This window comes from Schistocerca cancellata, chromosome 2 (genome assembly GCF_023864275.1).
Source record: "Schistocerca cancellata isolate TAMUIC-IGC-003103 chromosome 2, iqSchCanc2.1, whole genome shotgun sequence".
Classification (NCBI taxonomy): domain Eukaryota; kingdom Metazoa; phylum Arthropoda; class Insecta; order Orthoptera; family Acrididae; genus Schistocerca; species Schistocerca cancellata.
Genome location: NC_064627.1, coordinates 536,761,243 through 536,786,903, shown reverse-complemented (window position 1 = coordinate 536,786,903; position 25,661 = coordinate 536,761,243). Strand labels below are relative to the sequence as shown.

The following is a 25,661-nucleotide window of genomic DNA, read 5'->3' as shown; positions in this document are numbered from 1 at the left end:
TAGGAGTTCAATAAATTCAATTGTCTCTTGCGTTGAAATTTTACCGTATTTAATGAAATTTCTCTTAATGATGTCTATAGTTTCGTTAACCGGAACACTGGAGTATAAGTTCTTAACATCCAACGAAACCAAACGGGAAGTGTCAGTGACTGGCGTATCTTTAATTCCACCTAGCATGGTCATACTACCACGCACCGAATAGTTAATTTTATACACGTAAGTCTTTTTCAGAATTTGGTCCAACAATTTCGTTATTTTATATGCTGGACTATTTCGACCGTTAACAATCGGACGAACCGGATGCAGATCTTTATGTATCTGCACCTGTGATCTTAATTTCGGGGCCGTTGGATTCATGATAAGACATCTTCTTTTGTCGGCTTCTGTCAGCAGGAAGTGTGTGCGTTTAAGAACATTTTTTAGTTTAGTTTGGAAATTGGCTGTTATGTCTTTCGGAATTTCCGTAATACTATTTTCGACAAGACCTTAGCGTTTTTTGTCGAAAATAGTATTACGGAAATAGCTTTTCAGACTAATAACCTAGTGAGGTATAGCCTTAAGCACGATATTGGCGACAAGAGAAATAAGTTTGAAAGATCGGGAGTTTATAAGATTCAGTGCAGAACTTGTGATGCAAAATATATAGGGCAGATAGGAAGATCATTCGCGATCCGGTATAAAGAACATAAAGATGCGCTCAGGTTAGGAAATTATGACAAATCAGCTGTTGCGATCCATATATATGAAACAGGCCACCCCCTAAGAGCATAGAAGACAACGTAGAAACATTGCATGTAGAAAAGAAAGGGAGGAAACTTGATTTACTAAAGGAATTCGAGATAGCTATCCATGAAAAGAAACAAAGCAATATTCTAAATGCACAAGATAATTTTAAAGAAATGAGATTTTTTAGCGGGTTTTTAGAATTATTTTAGGGTAGGTATGCGACTTTAAACTTGTAGCATGTCATTGACGGAGTGGCGAGAGGCTAACAATAGCAGACCAATGCAATAAGGAAATCAGGCACCCAATAGCAAAGCGTTACCGTCAAGCACACGGCTGTATCCACGCCACAACACCTAGGCACGTCAGTCCACAACAGCTCCCGAGCCGGCACAGTGCGACAGCATATTTGGTAGCTATGGGACGGCCATCGACTGGTGTCAACAACTTCAATGTAAGACGAGGACCCACAGTCCAATATACTTTTAATTCTGTTTTATTCTATGGACTTCCCAACTATTTGTGATGGTATTTTGTCTTTTTAGTCCGTTTAATTTCATGACATAGATTTTACAACCTGATGAAGGGGGGAATTGTGTTTTGAAACGCGTTGTTAAAATATGTGTGTGTAAGAATCGTGGTTGAATGCTAACAGTGATAACCAATTACACTATTTCACTGAAAAAATCTGTAGTCAGTGGTATATAGCAACAGATCAGAAAGTTTCGCACGTTATATATATATATATATATATATATATATATATATATATATATATATATATATATATATGACAAAATATTCCACTTCCCATGCTATCCTTCGCCAAAAATTCATTTCTGTATTTCGAAACGTTTATGGCACATGATTGATGTTATGAATATTTCACTTCCACTCTAGCATTTTTGCACCCATTCAAAAGTGAGTGCCCTACATAAACCCTTTTTCTTGAGATTAGCGATATACGCAGGCCACGTCTCAAATTTAAGATAAATTCAATATGTTATCTCCATTTTATACATAGCGGTATGTGGCTTAACAAGCATCAAACGCGAATTCATAAAGATCACAATTTTTACTGCAAACTATTCCAACTTGGCACAGTACCTTAGTTGCTATTGAAGTACTACAATAACTGTGACCGTTAACGAAATGATAGGCAGTTAATCATGGAGCTGACGAATGAGGCTGATCTTCTGAGAAGCAGTGTATCCACGTCGGCACGACCGTTGACATACTAGCTCTGGGAAACTTCACAGCTTTGTCGCAGACAAATGGGACCTCAAGGCTGCCTAGGAAACTCTGCGAAAAGTGATCTGTCGACTGATAGCGGTGTTATAAGGTGTGAGAATAAACGGATCGTCATGCGGGAACGAGACGATGTAGTGACATACTGAATTTAATTTTTACGAAGAAACGAAGCAAGAGAATTAAAGCGATCAGTTCTTGACTCATCTGCATTGTGAATGAGTGTTTCACAGCCATAGTGTGCGAGGAGTATTGTCAAATGAAAGTACCGGCCATTGTTTAATTGTTGTGTAGTGCAGAGGATTGGCATATAGACATGTATCGCGTGACTAACAGCCCTCCACTTGTAACAATACAGGAGCGTACTCTGTCATTACCTCGCCTTCCTATTTAGCGAAACATGACGGGCAATGTATTTAAAAAATATAAACATGCTTATGTTTTTGTAACCTGCATAGATACTGAAAATATGAAAGTGTGAACTGAAATCGAATATAATTCATGTGTACTGCAAGTCAGCACGAGTGGTAACGGAATAACTAAGCTATATGTGGCAAGCGTTTTATTTTAGTCACATTTATTTCTTCTTCAATCTGAAATGCATCTATTTAATACGGCCAGTGGGTATTTTCGTGTAAGAATGTTGGAACAAAATGCGAAGCAACTTAAGATTGACTTTCTGCGTTCAAAATGCATCGTGCTTTAAATAAAATCCACATTTACGATTGAAGGCTGATGTTCTTTCCTTTATCAAATATTGTTTTCATGTCGTAAAATAAACATTTTTTTTAAAATCTCGCAATACCATCCCTGTCCAGCTCTTTACAAGTGAACTAGCCTTTGTCGTAGAGACTGTTCTCCACAGCACAGTGCGGTGTACTTGCCACCTGTCGAAGTCCTATCAAGGTAAGGGTTTATCAGACACGTGACCGATTTTAATGTTTCTTGGCTGCGTTTTAATCTAGGGAATGGTCGCACACCTATTGCATCATCCAATAAATAGTTCTACTGACTTCTTCATAAATTAATAATTGCAGGCAGGATTGTGGACAGTGGTGGAAATAATAATGCTCTAAACATTCACTAGTTTAGTTTTAAATTAAAGAAAGTTTATTGGATCATTTAAGTTTGTGAAGCAGCACAACAGATTTAGTTGCTTAAGAAAAAACCCTACATGCGGCATGCCACGTTGATGTTGAATAGTGAGTGTATTTGCCTATCTATAGAAAATTTTTCAAGTTTAGCACCTATCCTCAAATGTTAAAGTTCTTTAGCAACTGGCGTATAATATTAAAAGTCATGCAATTTTGTTCAAAGGCCAACAGTGACTAAAGCAACTTTTCTTAGTATCATGCGATTGCAGCACGGAATTTTACAAGTTCACGGACATGTTGACCGAAAAATTTCTAAGTTCTCGGTATGCCTCCTAAAAGTGTTAAAAGTCCTCGAAAGCTGACTTCTCAAAAATGTAGATCACCTTCAAGTCGTAGTCCCCTCGCCGATCGTGGAAACATAGATCCTACCTCGATCAAGTCTCAAACTGAACTGTCCCGAGCTAACATGGTCACTACCTATTTATAGCATCACCATCTCGTCATGTAAATTCTCAGCTATACATTCCTCTTACTGGTAGAATACGTATGACATACCAGCACAGACCAGAATTTTACCACCTCTCCAATAGTGCCCTTATATTTTGACCGGCTTTCGTAATTTTACGATATTTGCAATCTAAAAGGTGGGTTAGTTTATGTACACTAATTTGCTATTAATTATTCTTAGATCTTGTGAAATCTGCAGATAGCTACTGTAGTCTTATCTTAATGCCTCTTCTTTTAAAATTTACAATATATTTCATTTGAAATTTTGTTTTTAATTATCGGAATGAGCATTCTGGCTTATAAATCAAAATCTATATCGACATCTTCATCATACTCCGCAAGCCACCTAATGGTGTGTGGCGGAGGAGACTTTCGGTGCCACTATCAGATCCCTCCAAGCCTGTACCAATCGCAAGTAGTACGTGGGAAGAATGATTGTCGGCAAGCCTCTCTATTGGCTCTATTTTCTCGAATTTTCTCCTCGTGGTCAATATGTGAGATGTATGTGGGCAGAAGTAATGTTGTCCGACGCCTCTTGAAAAGTACTGTCCCGAAATTTCAATAGTAAATCTCTCCGTGATGCACAACGCCTCTCTTGTAACGTTTGTTTAGCAGCTCCATAACTTTCTCTCGCCAGCTAAACGATTCTGTGACGAAACGCGCCGCTCTTCGTTGGATCTTCTCTATCTCCTCTATCGGTCCTACGTGGTAGGGATCCCAGATAGATGAACAGTGCTCAAGAATCGGGCGAACAAGCGCCTTATAAGCCACTTCTTTCGTGGATGAGTTATATTTCCTTAAGAATCTTCCAAGGAATCTGTGTTTAGTGTCTGCTTTCCCCACTATCTGTTTTGTATGGTCATTCCACTTAAGGTCGCTCTGGATAGTTGCGCCTAGATATTTTACGCTAGATGCTGTCTCCAGCTGTTTTTCGTCAATAGTGTAGCTGTACGGTAGCGGATTTCGTTTCCTGTGTATGCGCAATATGTTACATTTATTTACGTTCAGGGTCAGTTGCCAGAGCCTTCACCATTCATCAGTTCTCTGCAGGTCGTTCAGCAAATTCTTACTATCTTCTGGCGTTGCTACTTTGGTATAGACAACTGCATCACCTGCGAATAGCCTTAAAGAGCATCCGACGCTTTCTACTAGATCGTATATATATATACGTGAACAGCAACTCAACAACTGTCCTATCAAACATCCCTGTGGTACTCCGGGTATTACCTTTACATCTGTCGATTTAGTTCCGGTAAGAGCGACGAGTTGAGTTCTGTCTGCAAGAAAGTCTTGAAACCAATCGCAGGTCTGCTCTGATACTCCGTAATCTCGTATTTTTTGTCATTGAACGGCAATGCCGGCCGGTGTTAAATGCCTTACTGAAATCAAGGAACTCGGCATCAACCTGAGCGCCGTTGTCCACTGGGCTGTGGATCTCATGGAGGTACAGAGCGAGCTGAGTTTCGCAGGATCTCTGTTTGCGGAATCCATGTTGATTTTTGAGGAGATGTTCTTTTTCCAAAAACGTCATAATTCTTGAACATAAAACATGTTCCAAAATCCTACGAAAGATTGACGTCAACGATATGGGTCTATAATTGCGTGGATCTGTCTTAAGGCCTTTCTTAAAAACGGGAATGACCGGCGCCTTTTTTCCAGTAGTTAAGTACCTTTCGTTGCTCAAGCGATCTACAATAAATTACTGCTAGAAGGGGAGCAAGTTCTTTCGGATATTTTTATAGAAACTTATAGGTATCTCATCAGGTCCTGAAGTCTTTCCGCGATCGATTATCTCAATATCTGCCATTTCGATGTTCGTACGACGACTGAAAGGAGGGACGCTGTTACGATCTTCCGCGGTGAAATAACTTCGGAAGACTGAATTCAGTATTTCGGCCTTCTCTCTGTTATCTTTCGTTTCGGCGCCGGTGTGATCGCCGAGAGAATGAGTAGATGATTTTGCCCCACTTACTGATTTTACGTACGACCAAAATCTCTTAGGGTTTTTACTCAGGTCGGTTGACAACGTCTTACTTTCAAAACCATTGAACGCTTCTCTCATTGCTCTCCTTAACGCTCAGTTTCGCTATATTATATAAACATATTGTACGTATCAAAATTATGCTATTGGATGTTCAGAACCGCTAATGGCATTTTGGGGTTCTTAATTTTCTAAATTCATATGTGTTTACAAATCTTTCATCTTGAATAATTTAATTTCTGGTAGGTGTATTGAGAGCGCCTATGGCTGTGCATTGTCGTCTCGGTTTTCTCTTTAATTCCGTATACTCGCGTAACTTTGGGTGCCACTAGACGAATGATGGATAATCACGGATATGATAGAAACAGTCATTTGAAATAAAACTTCATTTGGACATATACCCTATTCCGAATGGTTTCCGAGATATAACATATTTAATGTACGTCTTTCTTTTCTTCTGTTTGTTACTATATTGTCGTGTTTACAGATACACACATGTATAAGAGTTAGTCAACATTACGACATGCGTTTTACAAACAATAAATGGAAAATTACGTATTTTTAACACATTCATCTCTAAACATCGTCGTACGTTTCACAGTACAGCTTTTGTGCAGTTCACAATAAATGCTGGAATATACCATTGTCAGCATCAGTGCATTTGAGCACCCTTGGGAGAATACGATTGACGGCCTCTGGACGTTCCCTGATGAGGGCAGCAGCGACCATGATGCCAAGCAGTTCACCTCGCGAATTCACGTTTCTGTTGTACACCTCAGACTTCATCCAATCTCGTAAAAAACGTCTAACGGCGCATGGTCTAGCGATTTTGGTGGTCATTTTATCGTACTGTCACGACTAATTAAGTGACTAGGGCAATCGCGCCACTAGCCCAAAAACAAATGTACATTAACCCTAGAACACTAAAGGGGGGAAAATGTTACCGAAAAGTTTACTACACGACATGTTATTCAAAGGAAGTCATAAAGTATAAGTTATGCTTTAGTTAATTACAGTTATTGAATCTCCAAGGGTATGTTAAATACCAAATTAATAACAAAATGTCGTGTTTTATACCCTACGCTTATAGCAGTCGTAAATTTTACGATAGTTTAGTAATCTGGGGTCAAATGTGTTCTATTTCGGAAACCATTCAGTATAGGGCATATGCCTGTATGAAGTTTTTCTTGTTTCAGTTTTTTCCCTGAATATTGACCATCTCCTGGGACACAGTGCATTGGTTCAGTTTTTTTTTTATTTTGCTGCCATAAAACGAATTTTCAGCGGCTCAGTTCGTGCCGTAGTGGTATCTCACCCAGCCGGCTTCCTGCAACCGTCGATCATCTGGGTTTTCCCAACGGCAGTAACTAAACCTAGTAACGCATCACGCTACCTGCTGTTTTCTGCTAGACATGTTACTACGTGGTCTCTCTCTTCCGCCAATAGTAGGATCTGAAGTTACCGTTTGCTGGGGTTTGCAGACAACGCCAAGTTGCTACCTCCTGGCGAGTGATGCGCTCAGGCGAGTGCTACGCATCCTTCAGCTGTTAAAACTGCCTCCTCTGTCTAAGTCTCTGCTTTTAACAGCGTCGATGTGAAACCTGTCAAAAGAATACTGCAAAGATAACACGTGCTGCAGGCAGCAGCATGGGCGCAGCGCTGACGTTCCTTGTTTCGGGCCTCCTGATTGGCTGGCTGGGGTGGCCCGCCGTCTTCTACGCCACCGCATTGGCTGCGGCCGTCTGGTTCTTCGCCTGGTGGCTCCTCATCTTCGACCACCCGCACAAGCATCCCCGTATCTCGACCTCCGAGCTAGCAAACCTCCACGCCAGTTTGGGAGAAGATACTGCTGTCTATAAGGTAGTCTGCCAGTATTCTTTATACGTTCTGTGTTACATGTCAACGTTTAAAGCGATCAGTTTTTATGTAGAGAATTCCGAGACAACTAACTGATACCGTATACATGGACTCAGAAGGCGGAAGACCAAGATTGTCCATTGGAGAATGTTAGACATAATGACTACTAAAAACTTCTATTTAATATAGTATGAAGAACAACAACAAACAGTTCGCTATCGAAGAAATATCCACTAACAGAAGCATCTGCTGAAAAATGCAACATATAAGGCATTTATCAGTTAACCTACTGCTACTGTAAGTAATTCTTAAATAATAAAGGCGGTATACAATAAAATAAGTAACAAACATAAATGTACCATGAATGCAACTATTCTTGTCGAATGCCAGTCATAAAATATTTTCTGCTAACTAACTAAGGAATACCATTGTGTTGAGGCAAAGTATCGACAGTCTTTCTACTCTTCGAGATGGTGAATAGGAAACTATTCGTCGAAAATCTAGTATTAACGACATTATTACTCTACTAATAACTCATCTTAATTAGTAGATGAAAAATAAAAAGTCACAAAACACACACACACAGAGAAAGAGCGAGAGAGCGAGCGAGAGAGAGAGAGAGAGAGAGAGAGAGAGAGAGAGAGATAGAGAGAGAGAGACGGCGAAATAATAGAAGATCGACAACCTAGGTCGACCGCGTCGAGAAGTATGTAAATTTTTGTCGAGTACTTCTCTAGTGACAGCAAATTGGTAACCGGAGAAATAAACTTTGGCACAAGCACACTCCGTAGCAAATAATACCTTTTGAATTGACAATACCTTTTGAATTGAGAGTATCCGAAAATTCAAACGTAATTGCTAGAAAAGTATTTTTTGTGCAGTTTCATTGAGAGCATTATACAGTCATGAAATTTCCTACAAAATCAACGTGCTCGTAATTAGGGCAAATCTTCTCATGATTTTTAGTTTCCATTACCAGTGCAAAATGGAATTTAGGCCAAAAATCTACAAAAGTGACTTACCTCAAGATGGCATGGCGTAATGCTAAGAAATCTGTGTACAGCCAGTACGCAGAACCTGTCAGTTATTGGAGGTGCCAACTGAAACTCATATATGTTTAAAAAAATAATAAAATTTTAGTTCTGTGCAAACATTTCGGCTTTTGCCTCACTAACCACACTGGAACAAAATTTCGTATGTGTACATAAAAGGGCATCTACTGATAACGGCTAACGTCGTCAAAACACGTTTGGTGAATAAAAATAGTTATGTAAATAACGCTGTTTTGTTCTACCAATACATATCTATTAAATTTTTTGCATGATATGTTCTGAAGTAGCTGGTTTTCTTGAGTGCTTTTAACAACCACAGTGTTCGAACAAATAGCTATATCTAATGGCAAAAGAATAATAGCACACCACAAAAAGGAGAAACATGGTAAACAGTGTGAAAAAGTTCGGAATACAAAATTGTGCTTATGTTTCGGAAATAAAGGGATAGTGCGACTTCCAGACCAGATAAGAGGAAACCCAGATCACAGAAAACTATCCCACTGAAGATGCTTTGAGCAAGAAAAACGCATCTGGGAAAAATAAATTAAGTTGCAGCAAGAAAAGGCGGTTTTGTTTACAAAACAAGTACTAAAGAGAATATTCACGACTGAAGCCGATTAATCTATAAACACGGCGCTGTGCTGATCAGTTGTGGGAAGCTGACTGGGCACGAGATAGGAGGAATCAGGCGCAGGGCCTTGTGAAGTACAAAAAGAAGAACCATTAGGGTTTAACGTCCTATCGACGACAATGGTATTGGAGATGGTACACAAGCTCGGATAGGGGAAGGATAATCGGAAGTACCATTCAACTTAACCTCTTCACTACCGATTTTTTTCTAGGATGAAGACATTATTGTATGTATATTTTATTTACTGTCGTAGGTAGAAGTACAGTGTGAAGAAACATTTCCCGCCATTTCGTTTTCCAATGACGGGAGGAGTGGGGCACACGTGGTTATTCATGAGTACCTTCGGAGTCTCGGAAGAGGACTGCGCAAAAACTACAAGGCGTTCGGAAAAAAGATACGTATCACTGGACGCAGAGTCTCTCCAAGACTCACATTATAGGTGTTCAGTATGGACACTGTTTTTGACGCAGCAAACGTAAATCTGTGCGCCATTAATTGACACGATTAGGCTGCCTACCTGCAGAGGATTAAAAATAAAACTTGAAGACAGCGGAATGTACGGGTGCAAGCCATAATTAGAAGAATTCTGCAAACCAAGAGCAGGATATCTTTTACCAATAGGACACTGATACATATTAGCAACATGCAGAAAATTCCCACTGGTTCTCTGATGATCTCTCGAGGAACGCATTCCGTCCAGTGGTAATGGAAAGTTTAAGCGACTTAGGAAAACAATGGAACACCTATCTAGAGGACAGGATAGGGGTATCAACTGCCGTCCCTCCTAAGATTAATCCAGTGTCTTACCACCAGGTTATCTCACTTGGTTTGTGAAGTGCACTGTATAGGACGGGCGCTCTGTTGGAGGAGGACTGCACAGCATTCCGAGTGTCACAATTTACAGAGGGCCGGGACGAGTATCGGGATGAGTGTGAGAAAGTACAAGAAGTCACAGTTTCGATTCCTGTTGTATGTGGCGAATGTGGAAAGAGCCACCGAAAAACTAGAACTGAAATGTAGACATCTTTTCAGCGTTAGCCTTATCGTAAGTAGTATTGCAAAGGGCCATCAAGGCCAAGCTTTTGTTCAGGGAACAGATTTCACTAGGTCACTTAAAACGATATTACTGTGTAGAGTTACATGTTTCCTTTACAGACGCAATGACTATCTTGCTATTAAATGTGATTCTGAAACTCTTCTCTCTAGAAATCCGAGAACGATCATCAGAACCAGAGGGCGTATGAATGGTAACAACAATCGATGGATTATAATGCAACATTCAGTATTTAGCGAAATCATCATTTCCTAGCTCCACAGATTAGATATAGAGAATGATATGCTCGGTCCTTTCATATTCTGATTCAGTGCTCGCGTAACGAATCGTTGTTCTCTTCTTTGGTTTGGTAATAACTCCATTTAAATGATGAAAGCAAGACTTAAGTCACTAGTAAAAACAATGTGAGGAATATTATAATGAAGGAGGGTGATACTGGCTTACCTTTTTTTCCTGTTATTGCAGGGAATCACGAAACATATTGTCTGAGCCATAAGGACGATATCAGTGACCATGTAAAAGGAAGAAATACATTATTTATTTATTTATTTATTTCTGCCAGTGACATTTTCCTGCTGTCTCAATATTAACGTAGGTCGTGTTACATATGTTATTATAATTTTAGTTGTATCTTTTCGCCTATTCTACTCAATACGTTACGGATGACATCCCAACATTAATTAACTATAACTATGTCTTAAGGTAATATTTAAATTACGAGTAAGCTAAGTCTGTGTTAATGTATTAATAATTGGCAACCAATGCTGTACAATCAATAAAGTCATGAGATGTTCAATTGACTCAAACGGGATTTTATGTCCTGTGTATCATACGTTAATGTGATTAAATGGATTATTTTCTGTTATATATGTTTACAGCATTGCAGTAATTCTGTAAACGCTGACTATGTATTATTATTATTATTACCTTAAATTACTGTTTATGTGACAATGTCTTACACGAGGAAGAAGTGTGAAAAAGTATGCAGATGTTTCTCCAGCTAGCACTCAGGTCTTGTCCTCAGTTGGGTAACACGGATTCACTACCAGCTCTTAGAACCAGTGAATGTTTTTGTTCTGTTACACTGACTTCTGAGGCGATCGGATGGGGATGTGAACTTCAGGGACTGAGCTAGGAATCCCCATCTTTGTAGCGCTTGGTTTCATTGTCTGTTTGCCTTCAGACTACCACCACGTGTGACGATGGTCTAACTTCAGCGTATATTTTAAGATCTATTTAAATATGAATAATGACTTTTGCTGTCCGTTTGAGCATTTACGTGAGGAGAGTGCTGGTGTTGTTGCAGCCAGCTACGCCTTGGAAGCACATCCTGACCTCACCACAAGTGTGGCTGATCGTCTTCGCGCAGTGGGGAGGCTGCTGGGGGCTGTTCACGGTACTGACGCAGGCGCCCACCTACATGAGGAACATCCACGGCTGGGGTATCGGCATGGTGAGGCTGCTCTCTGCTTGTTGTCCACCACTGGCGGATTCTTGTAACGAAGCACATTGCTGCTTTACTGGCTCTCTGTTTCTCACCAGCCATTTTCTGAAAACCCCTACCCTGACACACGGATTTGCTGCAGATTCGCATAAAAATGTTGGGGAATGTCATTTCATATGTCGAATGTGAAATAAATGGGCATCTGCGAGCTTTTGTGAGATATACTATGAGAGGTCTCATCAGTTTATTATAATATTAGCCTTTTCCCCGTGGCTTCGCACACATGTGTATTTGTCACATATATTGCACATGACCTCCTCCCCCCACACTTGGTCCATCTCGTCGTCCTCCACTCTACCCATCTCCTCCTTCCTCCTCTTTGACAATCTCCTCCTTTACCCACCTCTCTGTCAACATCCTTTTCCCCCATCTGTCAACTATCTCCTCGCTCCCCCACCCACTGACTCATTTCCTCTTTGCCCTCTGTATGTCCATTTCCTCCTCATCCCCCTCTCTGCCCTTCTCCTCTTCTCCTCTTTCTGTGCCTTTCTCTTCCTCCCCACTTCTCTTCCCATTTCCTGTTCCCCTACTTTTGCCCATCTACTCCTCCCCTCGATCGCTACCAATCCCTTCCTGTCCCTTCCCTTTGCCAAACCCCTCTTGTCCCCTCTCTCTACCTGTCCCCTCCTGTTCCCCTCATTCTACTCTTCCCCCTCTCTGTCTATCTCCTCTTCCCTCTCCTCTCTATCCATCCACTCCCCCCCTACTTCTCTCTGTCAGTCTCCTCTTCCCAGTTCTCCCTCCGTTCTTTTCATCCACCCCAGTTCCTGTTCATCTCTTCCTCCCCTCCCTCTCTTAGTCCCTCCCCTCAACTTGTGTATATCTTCTCCTGCCCCCATCTCTCTCTCTCTCCAACTCTTCCTGTCTCTTCTCATTACACCTCTTTCTCACCACAAGACTGTATTCATTTCCTCCTTTTCACTAACCCCATCGATGTCTATGTCTCCACCTCCACATATCTCTTCTCCTCCTCCTGTCTCTGCCCCTCCTCCTGCCTCCTCTCCCTATACCTCCTCTCCATCTTACCTCTCTCACCATCCACTCCTGTCCCCACCTCCCTTCCTATCCTGCTGCTCCTGCTCTGTCCTCTCCTCAGTACATCTCAGACTTGCCCTGCCATATCCATTCACACTTTTTTTTTTAGTCATCAGTCTTCTGACTAGTTTCATGTGGCCTACCAAGAATTCCTCTCCTATGCCAACCTCATCTCATAGATGCATTTGCAACCAATATACTCAATTATTTGCTGGTTGTATTCCAACTCTGTCTTCCTCTGCAGTTTTTACCTTGTACAGCTCCGTCTAAAACCATAGAAGTAATTCCCTGATGTCTTAACAGATTTTCTATCATCCTGTTCCTTCAACTTGTCAGTGTTCTCCATACATTCCTTTCCTCGCCAATTCTGTGGAGAACCCCCTTATTACTTGACTTATCACTCCACCTAGTTTTCAACATTCTTCTGTAGCATCACATCTGAAATGCTTCGATTCGCTTCTGTTCCGGTTTTCCCACCGTCTGTGTTTCACTACCATACAATGCTGTACACCAAAGCGTACAATCCTAGAAATTTTTTCCTCAAATTAAGGCGTATGTCCGACACTAGTTTTGGCCAGGAATGCCCTTTTTGCCAGTGCTAGCCTGTTTTTTTATGTCCTTGCTCCACCCATCATCTGTTACTTTCCTGTTTAGGTAGCAGAATTCCTTCACGGATTTTGTGATGACCAATCCAGATGTTAAGTTTCTCGTTGTTCTCATTCTTGGTGCTTCTCATTACTTTCGTCTTTCTTCTATTTATTCTCAATCCACATTCTGCACTCATTACACTGTTCATTCTATTCAACACAGCCTGTAATTCTTCTTCACTTTCACTGAGAATAAAAATTTCATTAGCGAATCTTATCACTGAGTCCTTTCACCTTGAATTTTAATTCCACGCTTCAACCTTTCTTTTATTTCCGTAATCGCTTCTTCGATGTACAGATTGAACAGAAGAGGCAAAAGATTACATCCCTGTCATACGTTCTTTTCAGTCCGAGCAGTCCGTTCTTCGTCTTCCAGTCTGATCGTTCCCTCTTGGCTCTTGCACATATTGTATGTTACCCTTATTTCTCTGTGGTAGATCCCTAATTTTCTCAGAATTTCGTACATCTTGAACCATTTGACATTGTTGAACACTTTTTCCAGGTCGACAAAACCTATGAAAGTGTTTTGATTTTTCTGTAGTCTTGCTTCCAGTATGAAACACATCAGAACTGCCTCTGTGATGTCTTTATCTTTCCCAAAGCCAAACTGATCGTTAGCTAACATATCCTCAATTTTCTTTTTCATTCTTCTGTCAGCAACGTAATGCATAAGGTTTTAAGCTAATTGTGCGATAATTCTCACACTTGCATGCTCTTGCAATCTTCGGAATTGTGTGGATCATATTTTTCCGATAGTCAGATGGTATATCGCCACATTCATACATTCTACATACCAATGTGAGTAGTTGGATTGTTGCCACTTCCTCCAATGATTTTAGAAATTCTGGCGGACTATTATTCATCTCTTCTGCCCTATTCGATTTAAAGTCTTCCAAAGCCTTTTAAAATTATGATTCTAATACTGAATCCCCTATCTCTTCTATATCGACTCCTCTTCCTTTTTCTATCACGTCATCGGATTAGTCTTCCCCATCATAGAGGCCTTCACTATACTCTTTCCACCTATATGCTCTGTCCCTTGCATTTAACAGTGGAATTCTCATTGCATTCTATTGGTGTCACCCTTGCTTTTAATATCACTGAAGTTTATTTTCACTTTTCTGCATACTGAACCAGGCCTTCCGACAATCATTTCTTTTTGAATTTCTTCACATTTCTCATGCAGCCATTTCGTCTTAGCTTCCCTGCACTTCCTGTTTGTCTCACTCCTAAGTGAATTGTATTTCTGAATGCCTGAATTTTCCTGAACATGTTTGTACTTCCCTCTTTCATCAGTCAACTAAAGTATTTCTTCTGTTATCCTCAGTTTTTTCACAGCTATGATCTTTGTACTTATATTTTTCTTTCCAACTCATGTGACTACCCTTTTTAGAGATGTCCATTCCACTTCAACTGTACTGGCTACTGAGCTGTTCCTTATCGTAGTATCTATATCCTCAGAGAATGTCAAGTGTTTCTCTTCATTCCTTAGTACTGTATTCCACTTCTTTGTGCATTGCTTCCTTCTTAATAGTCTCTTAAACTTCAGCCTATTCTTCATCACTGCTAAATTGTGAGTCTATATCAGCTGCTGGGTATGCCTTACAATCCAGTATCTGATTTCGGAATCTCTGCCTAACAATGATGTAATCTAACTGAAATCTTCTTGTATGTCCCAGCCTTTTCCAAGTATACCCCTCCTCTTGTGATTCTTGAACAAAGTAACCGCTGTTACTACCTGAAATTTACTTCAGAACTCAATTCTTTCTCCTCTCTCATTTCTAGTGCAAAACCCATATTCTCCTGTAACCCTTTCTTGTACTCCTTCCCCTACCTTCCTCTACAACTTAATTCCAATCTCTAATGCCTGTTAGATTTTCATCTTCTCCCTTTATGTGCTGAATTACCTGTTTAATATCCTCATATAATTTGCCTGTTTCTTAATGTTCAGCTTGGGATGTTGGCATATATACCTGAACTTTCATTGTCAGTGGTGGTTTACTGTCAATTCTGATGAGAAAAATCCTATCACTGAACTGCTCACAGTAACTTACTCTCTGCCCTACCTTCCTATTCCTAAAGAAACCTACACCTGTTACACCATTTTCTGCTGCTATGATATTACCCTATAGTCATCCGACCAGAAATCCTTGCTCCTTTCCATTTCACTTCATTTGCACCCAAAATAGTATTTCCCTTTTCAGATTTTATAGCTTCCCTACCGCATTCAAACTTCTGAGATTCCGCACCCTGACTAGGTGAATGTTACCCTTTCGTCGGTTATTAAAATTTTTTTCTCATGATCACTTACCCCATGGTAGTCCCCTCCCAGAGATCTGAACAGGGGACTAGTCCAGAATCTTTTGCCAATGGAAAGACCATCATGACACTTTTTCAGTTACAGGCGACATCCCTGTCGATACACGTTATGTTTCTTTAATGCAGTGGTTTCCATTGCCTTGTGCATCATTATGCCATTGATCACTGGTGACTCTTCCGCCTTTAGGGACAGTTTCCCGCCCCAAGGGCAGAATTGGAGGAGAGTGCTGTGAACCTCTGTCCACCTCTCTGCCCTCTTTGATAAGGCCGCACATGTTGTTGTTGTTGTTGTGGTCTTCAGTCCTGAGACTGGTTTGATGCAGCTCTCCATGCTACTCTATCCTGTGCAAGCTTCTTCATCTCCCAGTATCTACTGCAACCTACATCCTTCTGTATGTGTTAGTGTATTCATCCCTTGGTCTCCCTCTACGATTTTTACCCTCCACGGTGGCCTCCAATACTAAATTTGTGATCCCTTGATGCCTCAGAACATGTCCTACCAACCAATCCCTTCTTCTAGTTAAGTTGTGCCACAAACTTCTCCCCAATCCTATTCAATACCTCCTCATTAGTTATGTGATCTACCCATCTAATCTTCAGCATTCTTCTGTAGCACCACATTTCGAAAGCTTCTATTCTCTTCTTGTACAAACTAGTTATCGTCCATGTTTCACTTCCATACATGGCTACACTCCATACAAACACTTTCAGAAATGACTTCCTGACACTTAAATCTATACTCAATGTTAACAAATTTCTCTTCTTCAGAAACGCTTTCCTTGCCATTGCCAGTCTACATTTTATATCCTCTCTACTTCGACCATATTATTATCATCAGTTATTTTGCTCCCCAAATAGCAAAACTTATTTACTACTTTAAGCGTCTCGTTTCCTACTCTAATTCCCTCAGCATCACCCGACTTAATTCGACTACATTCCATTATTCTCGTTTTGCTTTTGTTGGTGTTCATCTTATATACTCCTTTCAAGACACTATCCATTCCGTTCAACTTCTCTTCCAAGTCCGTTGCTGTCTCTGACAGAATTATGTCATCGGTGAAACTCAATGTTTTTATTTCTGCTCCATGGATTTTAATACCTACTCCGAATTTTTCGTTTGTTTCCTTCACTACTTGCTCAATATACAGATTGAATAACATCAGGGAGAGGCTACAACCCTGTCTCACTCCCTTCCCAACCACTGCTTCCCTTTCATGTCCCTCGACTCTTATAACTGCCATCTGGTTTCTGTACAAATTGTAAATAGCCTTTCGCTCCCTGTATTTTACCCTTGCCACCTTCAGAATTTGAAAGAGAGTATTCCAGTCAACATTGTCAATAGCTTTCTCTAAGTCTACAAATGCTAGAAACGTAGGTTTGCCTTTCGTTAATCTAGCTTCTAAGATAAGTGGCAGGGTCAGTATTGCCTCACGTGTTCCAATATTTCTACGGAATCCAAACTGATCTTCCCCGAGGTCGGCTTCTACCAGTTTTTCCATTCGTCTGTAAAGAATTCGCGTTAGTATTTTGCATCCGTGACTTATTAAACTGACTGTTCGGTAATTTTCACATCTGTCAGCACCTGCTTTCTTTGGGATTGGAATTATTATATTCTTCTTGAAGTCTGAGGGTATTTCGCCTGTCTCATACATCTTGCTCACCAGATGGTAGAGTGTTGTCAGGACTGGCTCTCCCAAGGCTGTCAGTAGTTCTAATGGAATGTTGTCTACTCCCGGGGCCTTGTTTCGACTTAGGTCTTGCAGTGCTCTGTCAAACTCTTCACGCAGTATCATATCTCCCATTTCATCTTCATCTACATTCTCTTCCATTTCCATAAGATTGTCCTCATGTACATCCCCCTTGTATAGACCCTCTATATACTCCTTCCACCTTTCTGCTTTCCCTTCTTTGCTTAGAACTGGGTTTCCATCTGAGCTCTTGATATTTATACAAGTGGTTCTCTTTTCTCCAAAGGTCTCTCTAATTTTCCTGTAGGCAGTATCTATCTTACCCCTCGTGAGATAAGCCTCTACATCCTTACATTTGTCCTCTAGCCATCCCTGCTTAGCCATTTTGCTCTTCCTGTCAATCTCACTTTTGAGACGTTTGTACTCCTTTTTGCCTGCTGCATTTATTGCATTTTTATATTTTCTCCATTCATCAATTAAATTCAATATTTCTTCTGTTACCCAAGGATTTCTACTACCCCTCGTCTTTTTACCTACCTGATCCTCTGCTGCCTTCACTACTTCATCTCTCAAAGCTACCCATTCCTCTTCTACTGTATTTCTTATCCTTAAATTCCCACCTTTTTGCAATTTCTTCAGTTTTAATCTACAGTTCATAACCAATAGATTGTTATCTGCCCCTGGAAATGTCTTACAATTTAAAACCTGGTTCCTAAATCTCTATCTTACCGTTATATAATCTATTTGAAACGTGTCAGTATCACCAGGCTTGTTCCATGTATACAACCTTCTTTTATGTTTCTTGAACCAAGTGTTAGCTATGATTAAGTTGTGCTGTATGCAAAATTCTACCAGGCAGCTTCCTCTTTCATTTCTTAGCCCCAGTCCATATTCACCTACTACGTTTCCTTCTCTCCCTTTTCCTACTGTAATCTCTCTTGCAGCGGTCTCTCCGCGATATTATCAGAAATTTGATAAATTATATAACTCAGTACATATCTCGAAATATCTTTTCTTATCTTACCGATTCCTAAACTTTAATATATGGTGATTATCAATGCAAAGTAGTTTCAAGCCCTATTATTCCTTGGAGCGTCCATTTACTCCATGGAATAGCTTCTCTGCTATCTGTTTTCTCTTATGAAAAGAATGAGGCAATGCCTGCCGATTAGCCGTGAAAGAACGAGGATGTATATGTATGTATTGTTGAGCTAGTCGCCATCCTGATGAGATTCTGTATGAGAAGGAATTTAGTACATGAACTAAACTAAAGTAAGTGTGTTTGCGTATTATTTAACTGATTATTATTGACAGTGTCTGCTTACTACGCTGTGTTGCACGGGATCAGTGGGGAACGTCTGATGTACGCTGGACGAACCTGCCGTTTTGTATACTTAAGATATCCAGTTACTTCAAATAAATAGGCTAACACGGTCTTACCAGCAGATCTCCGGTCTTCCCCATGTGATCACCGAAAGTTAATAATTATTACAAATGTTTTCAGGAGATCGACTGACAATTGTCGTAGCACCGAGACTTCGAAATTGCGTCACTGCCTTATGGAATTTAAGTTAAGCTCAATTTAATCAGGATAGAACAGTATTGAACTGTGTGAATGTGATAAGCCTGCTTTGTGAATGAAAATTCCCTTAATATACGCATGTTTTTACTATCCTGATCAGTGATGCTAAATCAGCCCGGTGTGAGAGAGGTTTTTAAATTTTAGATCCCACAAAAAAATATTAAACTACTACCGAATTCCAGTCACCCATTACTATTAAATTTTCGTCCCCCTTCACTATCTGAATAATTTCTTCTATCTCATCATACATTTCTTCAATTTCTTCGTCATCTGCAGAGCTAGTTGGCATATAAACTTGTACTACTGTAGTAGGCGTGGGCCTCGTGTCTATCTTGGCCACAATAAGGCGTTCACTATGCTGTTTGTAGTAGTTTACCAGCACTCCTATTTTTTTTATTCATTATTAAACCGACTCTTGCATTACCCCTATTTGATTTTATATTTATAACCCTGTATTCGCCTAACCAAAAGTCTTGTTCCTCCTGCCACCGAACTTCACTAATTCCTACTATATCTAACTTTAACCTATCCATTTCCTTTTTAAATTTTCTAACCTACCTGCTCGATTAAGGGATCTGACATTCCACGCTCCGATCCGTAGAACGCCCGTTTCCTTTCTCCTGATAACGACGTCCTTCTGAGTAGTCCCCGCCCGGAGATCCGAATGAGGGACTATTTTACCTCCGGAATATTTTACCCAAGAGGACGCCATCATCATTTAACCATACCGTAAAGCTGTATGCCCTCAGGAAAAATTACGGCTGTAGTTTCCCCTTGCTTTCAGCCGTTCGCAGTACCAACACAGCAAGGCCGTTTTGGTTAGTGTTACAGGGCCAGACCCGTCAATCATCCAGACTGTTGCCCTGCAACTACTGAAAAGGCTGCTGTCCCTTTTCTGGCCTCTCAACAGATAACCCCTCCGTTGTGGTTGTACCTACGGTACGGCCATCTGTATCGCTGAGGCACGCAAGCCTCCTCACCAACGGCAAGGTCCATGGTCTTTGGGGGGGGGGGGGGGGGGGGGAAACGCTGTACACAGTGGAGGCTTGGAAACAGTTTCTTTGCTCCTGGTGTGTAGGCTGTGGTGCACAGTAATATTGCGGATCGATACTGTTCCCACACAACACATCTGTCATGTAGATCAGCCTATAAGTTAGTAGCTGAAAAAATAAAAGGGGAAAAAAATTGACTGATAGTTTGTCTGATGAAATTGGAGCTTACAGTTATCTTACAGTGCTGATTCTCATGAAATTTGCAATTAGTTAGCCAAATTTGGTTGAAATCGATTCAAGAGTTTGGGAGGAGGTCCTGGACATACATAATTACATACATAGTCTGTTTTATATATACAATGAACACACCTCCTCCTTCCCTCTCTGTGTTTACATCTTCCTCCCTCTGTCTCCCCAACCTGTCCTTCCACTTCTATCGGTCTATTTTGTGCTCTGCATTTTCTCTGCCTCTTTCTTCCCCTCTTTTATCTATATCTTACAACCCCCTCTCCCCTCTGACTGTATCTCCCCTCCCCCTCTCTCTCCTGCCTCCCCCTCTTCCTTTACCACGTGTTCACTACTCCTCTACTCTTCCAAATGCCACATGAATCTTCCCCTCCTGTTCTCCCTCTGTTCATATCCTGCACCTACTCACACTGTCCGTCCCCCTCCTTTATACATCTTAATCTGTCCCCTGTCATATTCACTGTCATGTGTAGCCCCTGCAATATAGTTCAATAAAGTAGGCCTATACTATTCCCACAACATGCTTGTCATGCAGGGCAGGCTACACTTCGTGGGTCTGAGAATAATATTTGCCCCTGACATACAGGCTGCCATGAAAAGCCATCGATGAAGAAGTCTGATACTACAACACAATATGCGTGTTGTGTGGGGCATCCTACATGTCTGGCCCTGGACAACAATTTCTTGTCCCTGACATGTAGGTTGGCCTGCAAAGCATATTTATTTGGCAGACCAATGTCACTCTCACACAACATGCCTGTCATGCAGGCGCTGGAAGAAACACGATTTGGCCCATATCTCTGCTCATATTGCAGCTAGGAGGTTATAACTCGTACAATTCTGATACTCGTGAGGCCTACTGTGTCTATACAAAATTTTGTTGAAATCGATCCAGGGGTTTGGGAAGAGATCCCACAAATGCACACATATGCTTTATATATATATATATATATATAATGCACTAATAGTAATAGAGTTAGCACCTCTTCATGAAAAGCTGCATCACACAATGTGAATAACAATGATTTACACAGGTTTGAAGATTGCTAACGAAGTATTCAGAAAGTAATACCATGTATATGGGTATTATCCTTTGTGGCCAATGTTCATAATAGCTACTGACATACTGAAGCTGTAAGGTCTGCGTTAAAGTAGCATAAATACCACTAAACCATACTGTAGAGCTCTTGAAAACAGAAGTGCAGCTCGCCTGAAACTGGTCTGGTCAAAAATTTGATCCTCAGTGTTTGTGGTTGTGAAATATTGCTCAGTTCATGGAACATGTGTTTCAAGTACAGTCAGTTTTTAAATATTTACTGATATTAGCAGATAAGGCAAAATAATAATCACACAATAAATGAAAATTTTGGTACGCCATACTGAGCTTTGTTGAACAAACTGAACTAAATTTAACGCTCATGGGATCTTTGTTTCCATCAAAACTGCTAGTAATTATTTAGCAGATGATTTAAACAATTATTTCATGGTTTCTGTAGTTCGCAGCGAAGCCATTGGCATTATGGAGGGAGGGGGTGGGGGTGGAATGCTGCTTTGGCACCTAAATGTCGTGTAATGGAGTAGAAAGTAGCTGGGGAAACAATGGTTTGTTATGGTGAGTGGTTAATGGAGCAAACATTTGAGGATTGTTTTACAGACCTACCCCAACATTCGTTCTGAGTGATTTACAGAAACCACCAGTGGGTCTGATCGAGGATTTGAAGCCCGCTACTGAAGAATATGCGGCCATTACTCAGTGATATCAACTCAGAGGAAAGGTGTCTAAATCACTGTGCTAACTGAAACATTTAACAGTAGAGTGTGCTTCCTGCCGCTATTGGATAAGCAGCTGCCAGCAGGAAATCATATACTTCTAACTCACTTATTTGTTACATAGTTTAATTCTTAATTTCTTTGGGTGTTTTTGGGTACCTGCATTGTTTAATTCATAAATTTCTGGCGTATTATAGTATTTGAGAGTTGTAGCATCGCGCTTTAGTACCTGAATAGTGTAAATTCGCGTAGTCGTTTGTCTTCTGTTTTTGTTTTGAACGGCCAGTGCCGGTTGGTCACAGCCAGTGTGCTTCCTGCCGCCGTTGGATAAGCAGCTGCCAGCAGCAAGTCGTATACTCCTAGCTCACTTACTTGTTACATAGTTTTGTATAGGAGGTGTAATTTCGAGTTTTAGTTACTGTAATCGTAAATTCAGGCAGATTGTAGCGCAGTCGTTAGGCATTTGTACACATTAGTTCAAACATTCTTTGCGTGTTTCCCTTGTGTTATCTAGGCACGGACTCGTGTTTCAGTAACTGTTGTTCAACAGCGATTAGAATGGACAGGGACTGTTATTGCTGTGTTCGGATGAGGGCTGAGTTGGCATCCCTTCGCTCACAGCTGCAGGCGGCGCTGACTTCGGTCGTGCAGCTTGAGGCTGTTGCCAATGGGCACCACTGTGGGGGGCCGGACTTCGGTATCACGGGGATGTCAATCTCGTCCTATCTGTCCCCAGATCGGTCTGCCGCTGTGGTTGCCCCAGTTGCTGCCCGCAGTGGGGCTGAGCCCTCGCCTGTGGTTGATTGGGAGATCGTTCCAAGGCATGGCAGGCAGCGAAAGACGTCCCCGGAGGCTGATCAGAAAGCCTCCCTGGTGCATCTGACAAACAGGTTTCAGATACTGTCTCTGGCTGAGCCAGATGCAGCAGCCTGCCCTGTATCAGAGGATGATTCCCAGCCTTCAAGGTCCGGGCAATCGCAGAGGGTGGGCTTATTGGTAGTTGGGAGCTCCAATGTCAGGCGCGTAATGGGGCCCCTTAGGGATATGGCGGCTAAGGAGGGGAAGAAATCCAGTGTGCACTACGTGTGTATTCCGGGTGGAGTCATTCCTGATGTGGAAAGGGTCCTTCCGGATGCCATGAAGAGCACAGGGTGCAACCAGCTGCAGGTGGTGGCACATGTCGGCACTAATGACGTGTGTCGCTTTGAATCTGAGGAAATTCTCTCTGGATTCCAGCGGCTATCTGATTTGGTGAAGGCTGCCGGTCTTGCTTACGAGATGAAGGCAGAGCTCACCATCTGAAGCATCGTTGACAGAACCGACTGCGGACCTTTGGTGCAGAGCCAGGTGGAGGGTCTGAATCAGAGGCTCAGACGGTTTTGCGACCGTGTTGGCTGCAGATTCCTTGACTTGCGCCATAGGGTGGTGGGGTTTCGGGTTCCGCTGAATAAGTCAGGAGTTCACTACACTCAGCTGGCGGTTACACGGGTAGCGGAGGCTGTGTGGCATGGACTGGGTGGTTTTTTAGGTTAGAAGGCCTCGGCAAAGTACGGGGTGGGCTGCAATCTCAAAGGCTGCATGGCAGATACAGGACGTGCTTGGATCAAGGAACAGTCGGGATTGTAGTTGTAAATTGTTGTAGTTGTGCTGAGAAAGTCCCTGAGCTTCAAGCGCTAATAGAAATCACAGAAGCTGAAATCGTTATAGGTACAGAAAACTGGCTAAAGCCTGAAATAAGTTCTGCGGAAATTTTTACAAAGTCTCAGACGGTGTTCAGGAAAGATAGATTAGGCAGAATTGGTGGTGGAGAGTTTGTGTCTGTCAGTAGTGGTTTATCTTGTAGTGAAGTCGAAGTAGATACTCCGTGCGAATTGGTATGGGTGGAGGTTATACTTAACAGCCGAACTAAGTTAATAATTGGCTCCTTCTACCGACCCCCAGACTCCGATGATATAGTTGCTGAAAAGTTCAGAGAAAATTTGAGTCTCGTAAGAAATAAATACCCCACTCATACGGTTATAGTTGGTGGGGACTTCAACCTTCCCTCGATATGTTGGCAAAAATACTTGTTCAAAATCGGTGGTAGGCAGAAAACATCTTCCGAGATTGTCCTAAATGCTTTCTCCGAAAATTATTTCGAGCAGTTAGCCCACGAACCCACGCGAATTGTAAATGGTTGCGAAAACACACTTGACCTCTTAGCCAAAAACAATCCAAAGCTAATAGAAAGCATCATGACTGATACAGGGATTAGTGATCACAAGGTCGTTTCTTCCGAATCCACCAAAAACAAACGCAAAATAATTTTATTTAAAAAAGCGGATAAAGTGTCACTAGAAGCCTTCCTAAGAGACAATCTCCATTCCTTCCGAACTGACTATGCAAATGTAGACGAGATGTGGCTCAAATTCAAAGACATAGTAGCAACAGCAATTGAGAGATTCATACCTCATAAATTGGTAAGAGATGGAATTGATCCCCCATGGTACACAAAACAGGTCCGAACACTATTGGAGAGGCAACGGAAAAAGCATGCGAAGTTCAGAAGAACGCGAAATCCCGAAGATTGGCTAAAATTTACAGACGCACGAAATTTGGCACGGACTTTAATGCGAGATGCTTTTAATAGGCTCCACAACGAAACATTGTCTCGAAATTTGGTAGAAAATCCGAAGAAATTCTGGTCGTATGTAAAGTACACAAGCGGCAAGACGCAGTCAATACCTTCGCTGCGCACTGCCGATGGTACTGTTGCCGACGACTATGCCGCTATAGCGGAGTTATTGAACGCAGTTTTCCGAAATTCCTTCACCAGGCAAGACGAATGGAATATTCCAGAATTTGAAACACGAACAGCTGCCAGCATGAGTTTCTTAGAAGTAGATACGTTAGGGGTTGCGAAGCAACTCAAATCGCTTGATACGGGCAAGTCTTCAGGTCCAGATTGTATACCTATTAGGTTCCTTTCAGATTACGCTGATACAATAGCTCCCTACTTAGCAATCATATACAACCGCTCACTCAGCGATAGATCTGTACCTGCAGATTGGAAAATGGCACAGGTTGCACCAGTGTTTAAGAAGGGTAGTAGGAGTAATCCATCGAACTACAGACCTATATCATTGACGTCGGTTTGCAGTAGGGTTTTGGAGCATATACTGTATTTAAACATTACGAAACACCTCGAAGGGAACGATCTGTTGATACGTAATCGCCGGCCGCGGTGGCCGTGCGGTTCTGGCGCTGCAGTCCGGAACCGCGGGGCTGCTACGGTCGCAGGTTCGAATCCTGCCTCGGGCATGGGTGTGTGTGATGTCCTTAGGTTAGTTAGGTTTAAGTAGTTCTAAGTTCTATGGGACTTATGACCTAAGATGTTGAGTCCCATAGTGCTCAGAGCCATTTGAACCATTTTTTGATACGTAATCAGCTTGGTTTCAGAAAACATCGTTCTTGTGCAACGCAGCTAGCTCTTTATTCGCACGAAGTAATGGCCGCTATCGACAGGGGATCTCAAGTTGATTCCGTATTTCTAGATTTCCGGAAAGCTTTTGACACTGTTCCTCACAAGGGACTTCTAATCAAGCTGCGGGCCTATGGGGTATCGTCTCAGTTGTGCGACTGGATTCGTGATTTCCTGTCAGGAAGGTCGCAGTTCGTAGTAATAGGCGGCAAATCATCGAGTAAAACTGAAGTGATATCAGGTGTTCCCCAGGGAAGCGTCCTGGGACCTC

The 25,661-nt window shown here is 41.6% G+C and overlaps 1 protein-coding gene across 1 annotated transcript in view; it reads left to right on the top strand.

Moving 5' to 3' along the window:
* The window catches only part of LOC126162085 (putative inorganic phosphate cotransporter), a 217,424-nt gene that overhangs the window by 116,263 nt on the left and 75,500 nt on the right, over window positions 1–25,661 (top strand). The window contains exons 6-7 of the mRNA XM_049918359.1: window positions 7,193–7,413; window positions 11,454–11,600. Coding sequence (XP_049774316.1) covers window positions 7,193–7,413; window positions 11,454–11,600 — 368 coding nt within the window. The remainder of the gene's footprint in view (window positions 1–7,192; window positions 7,414–11,453; window positions 11,601–25,661) is intronic.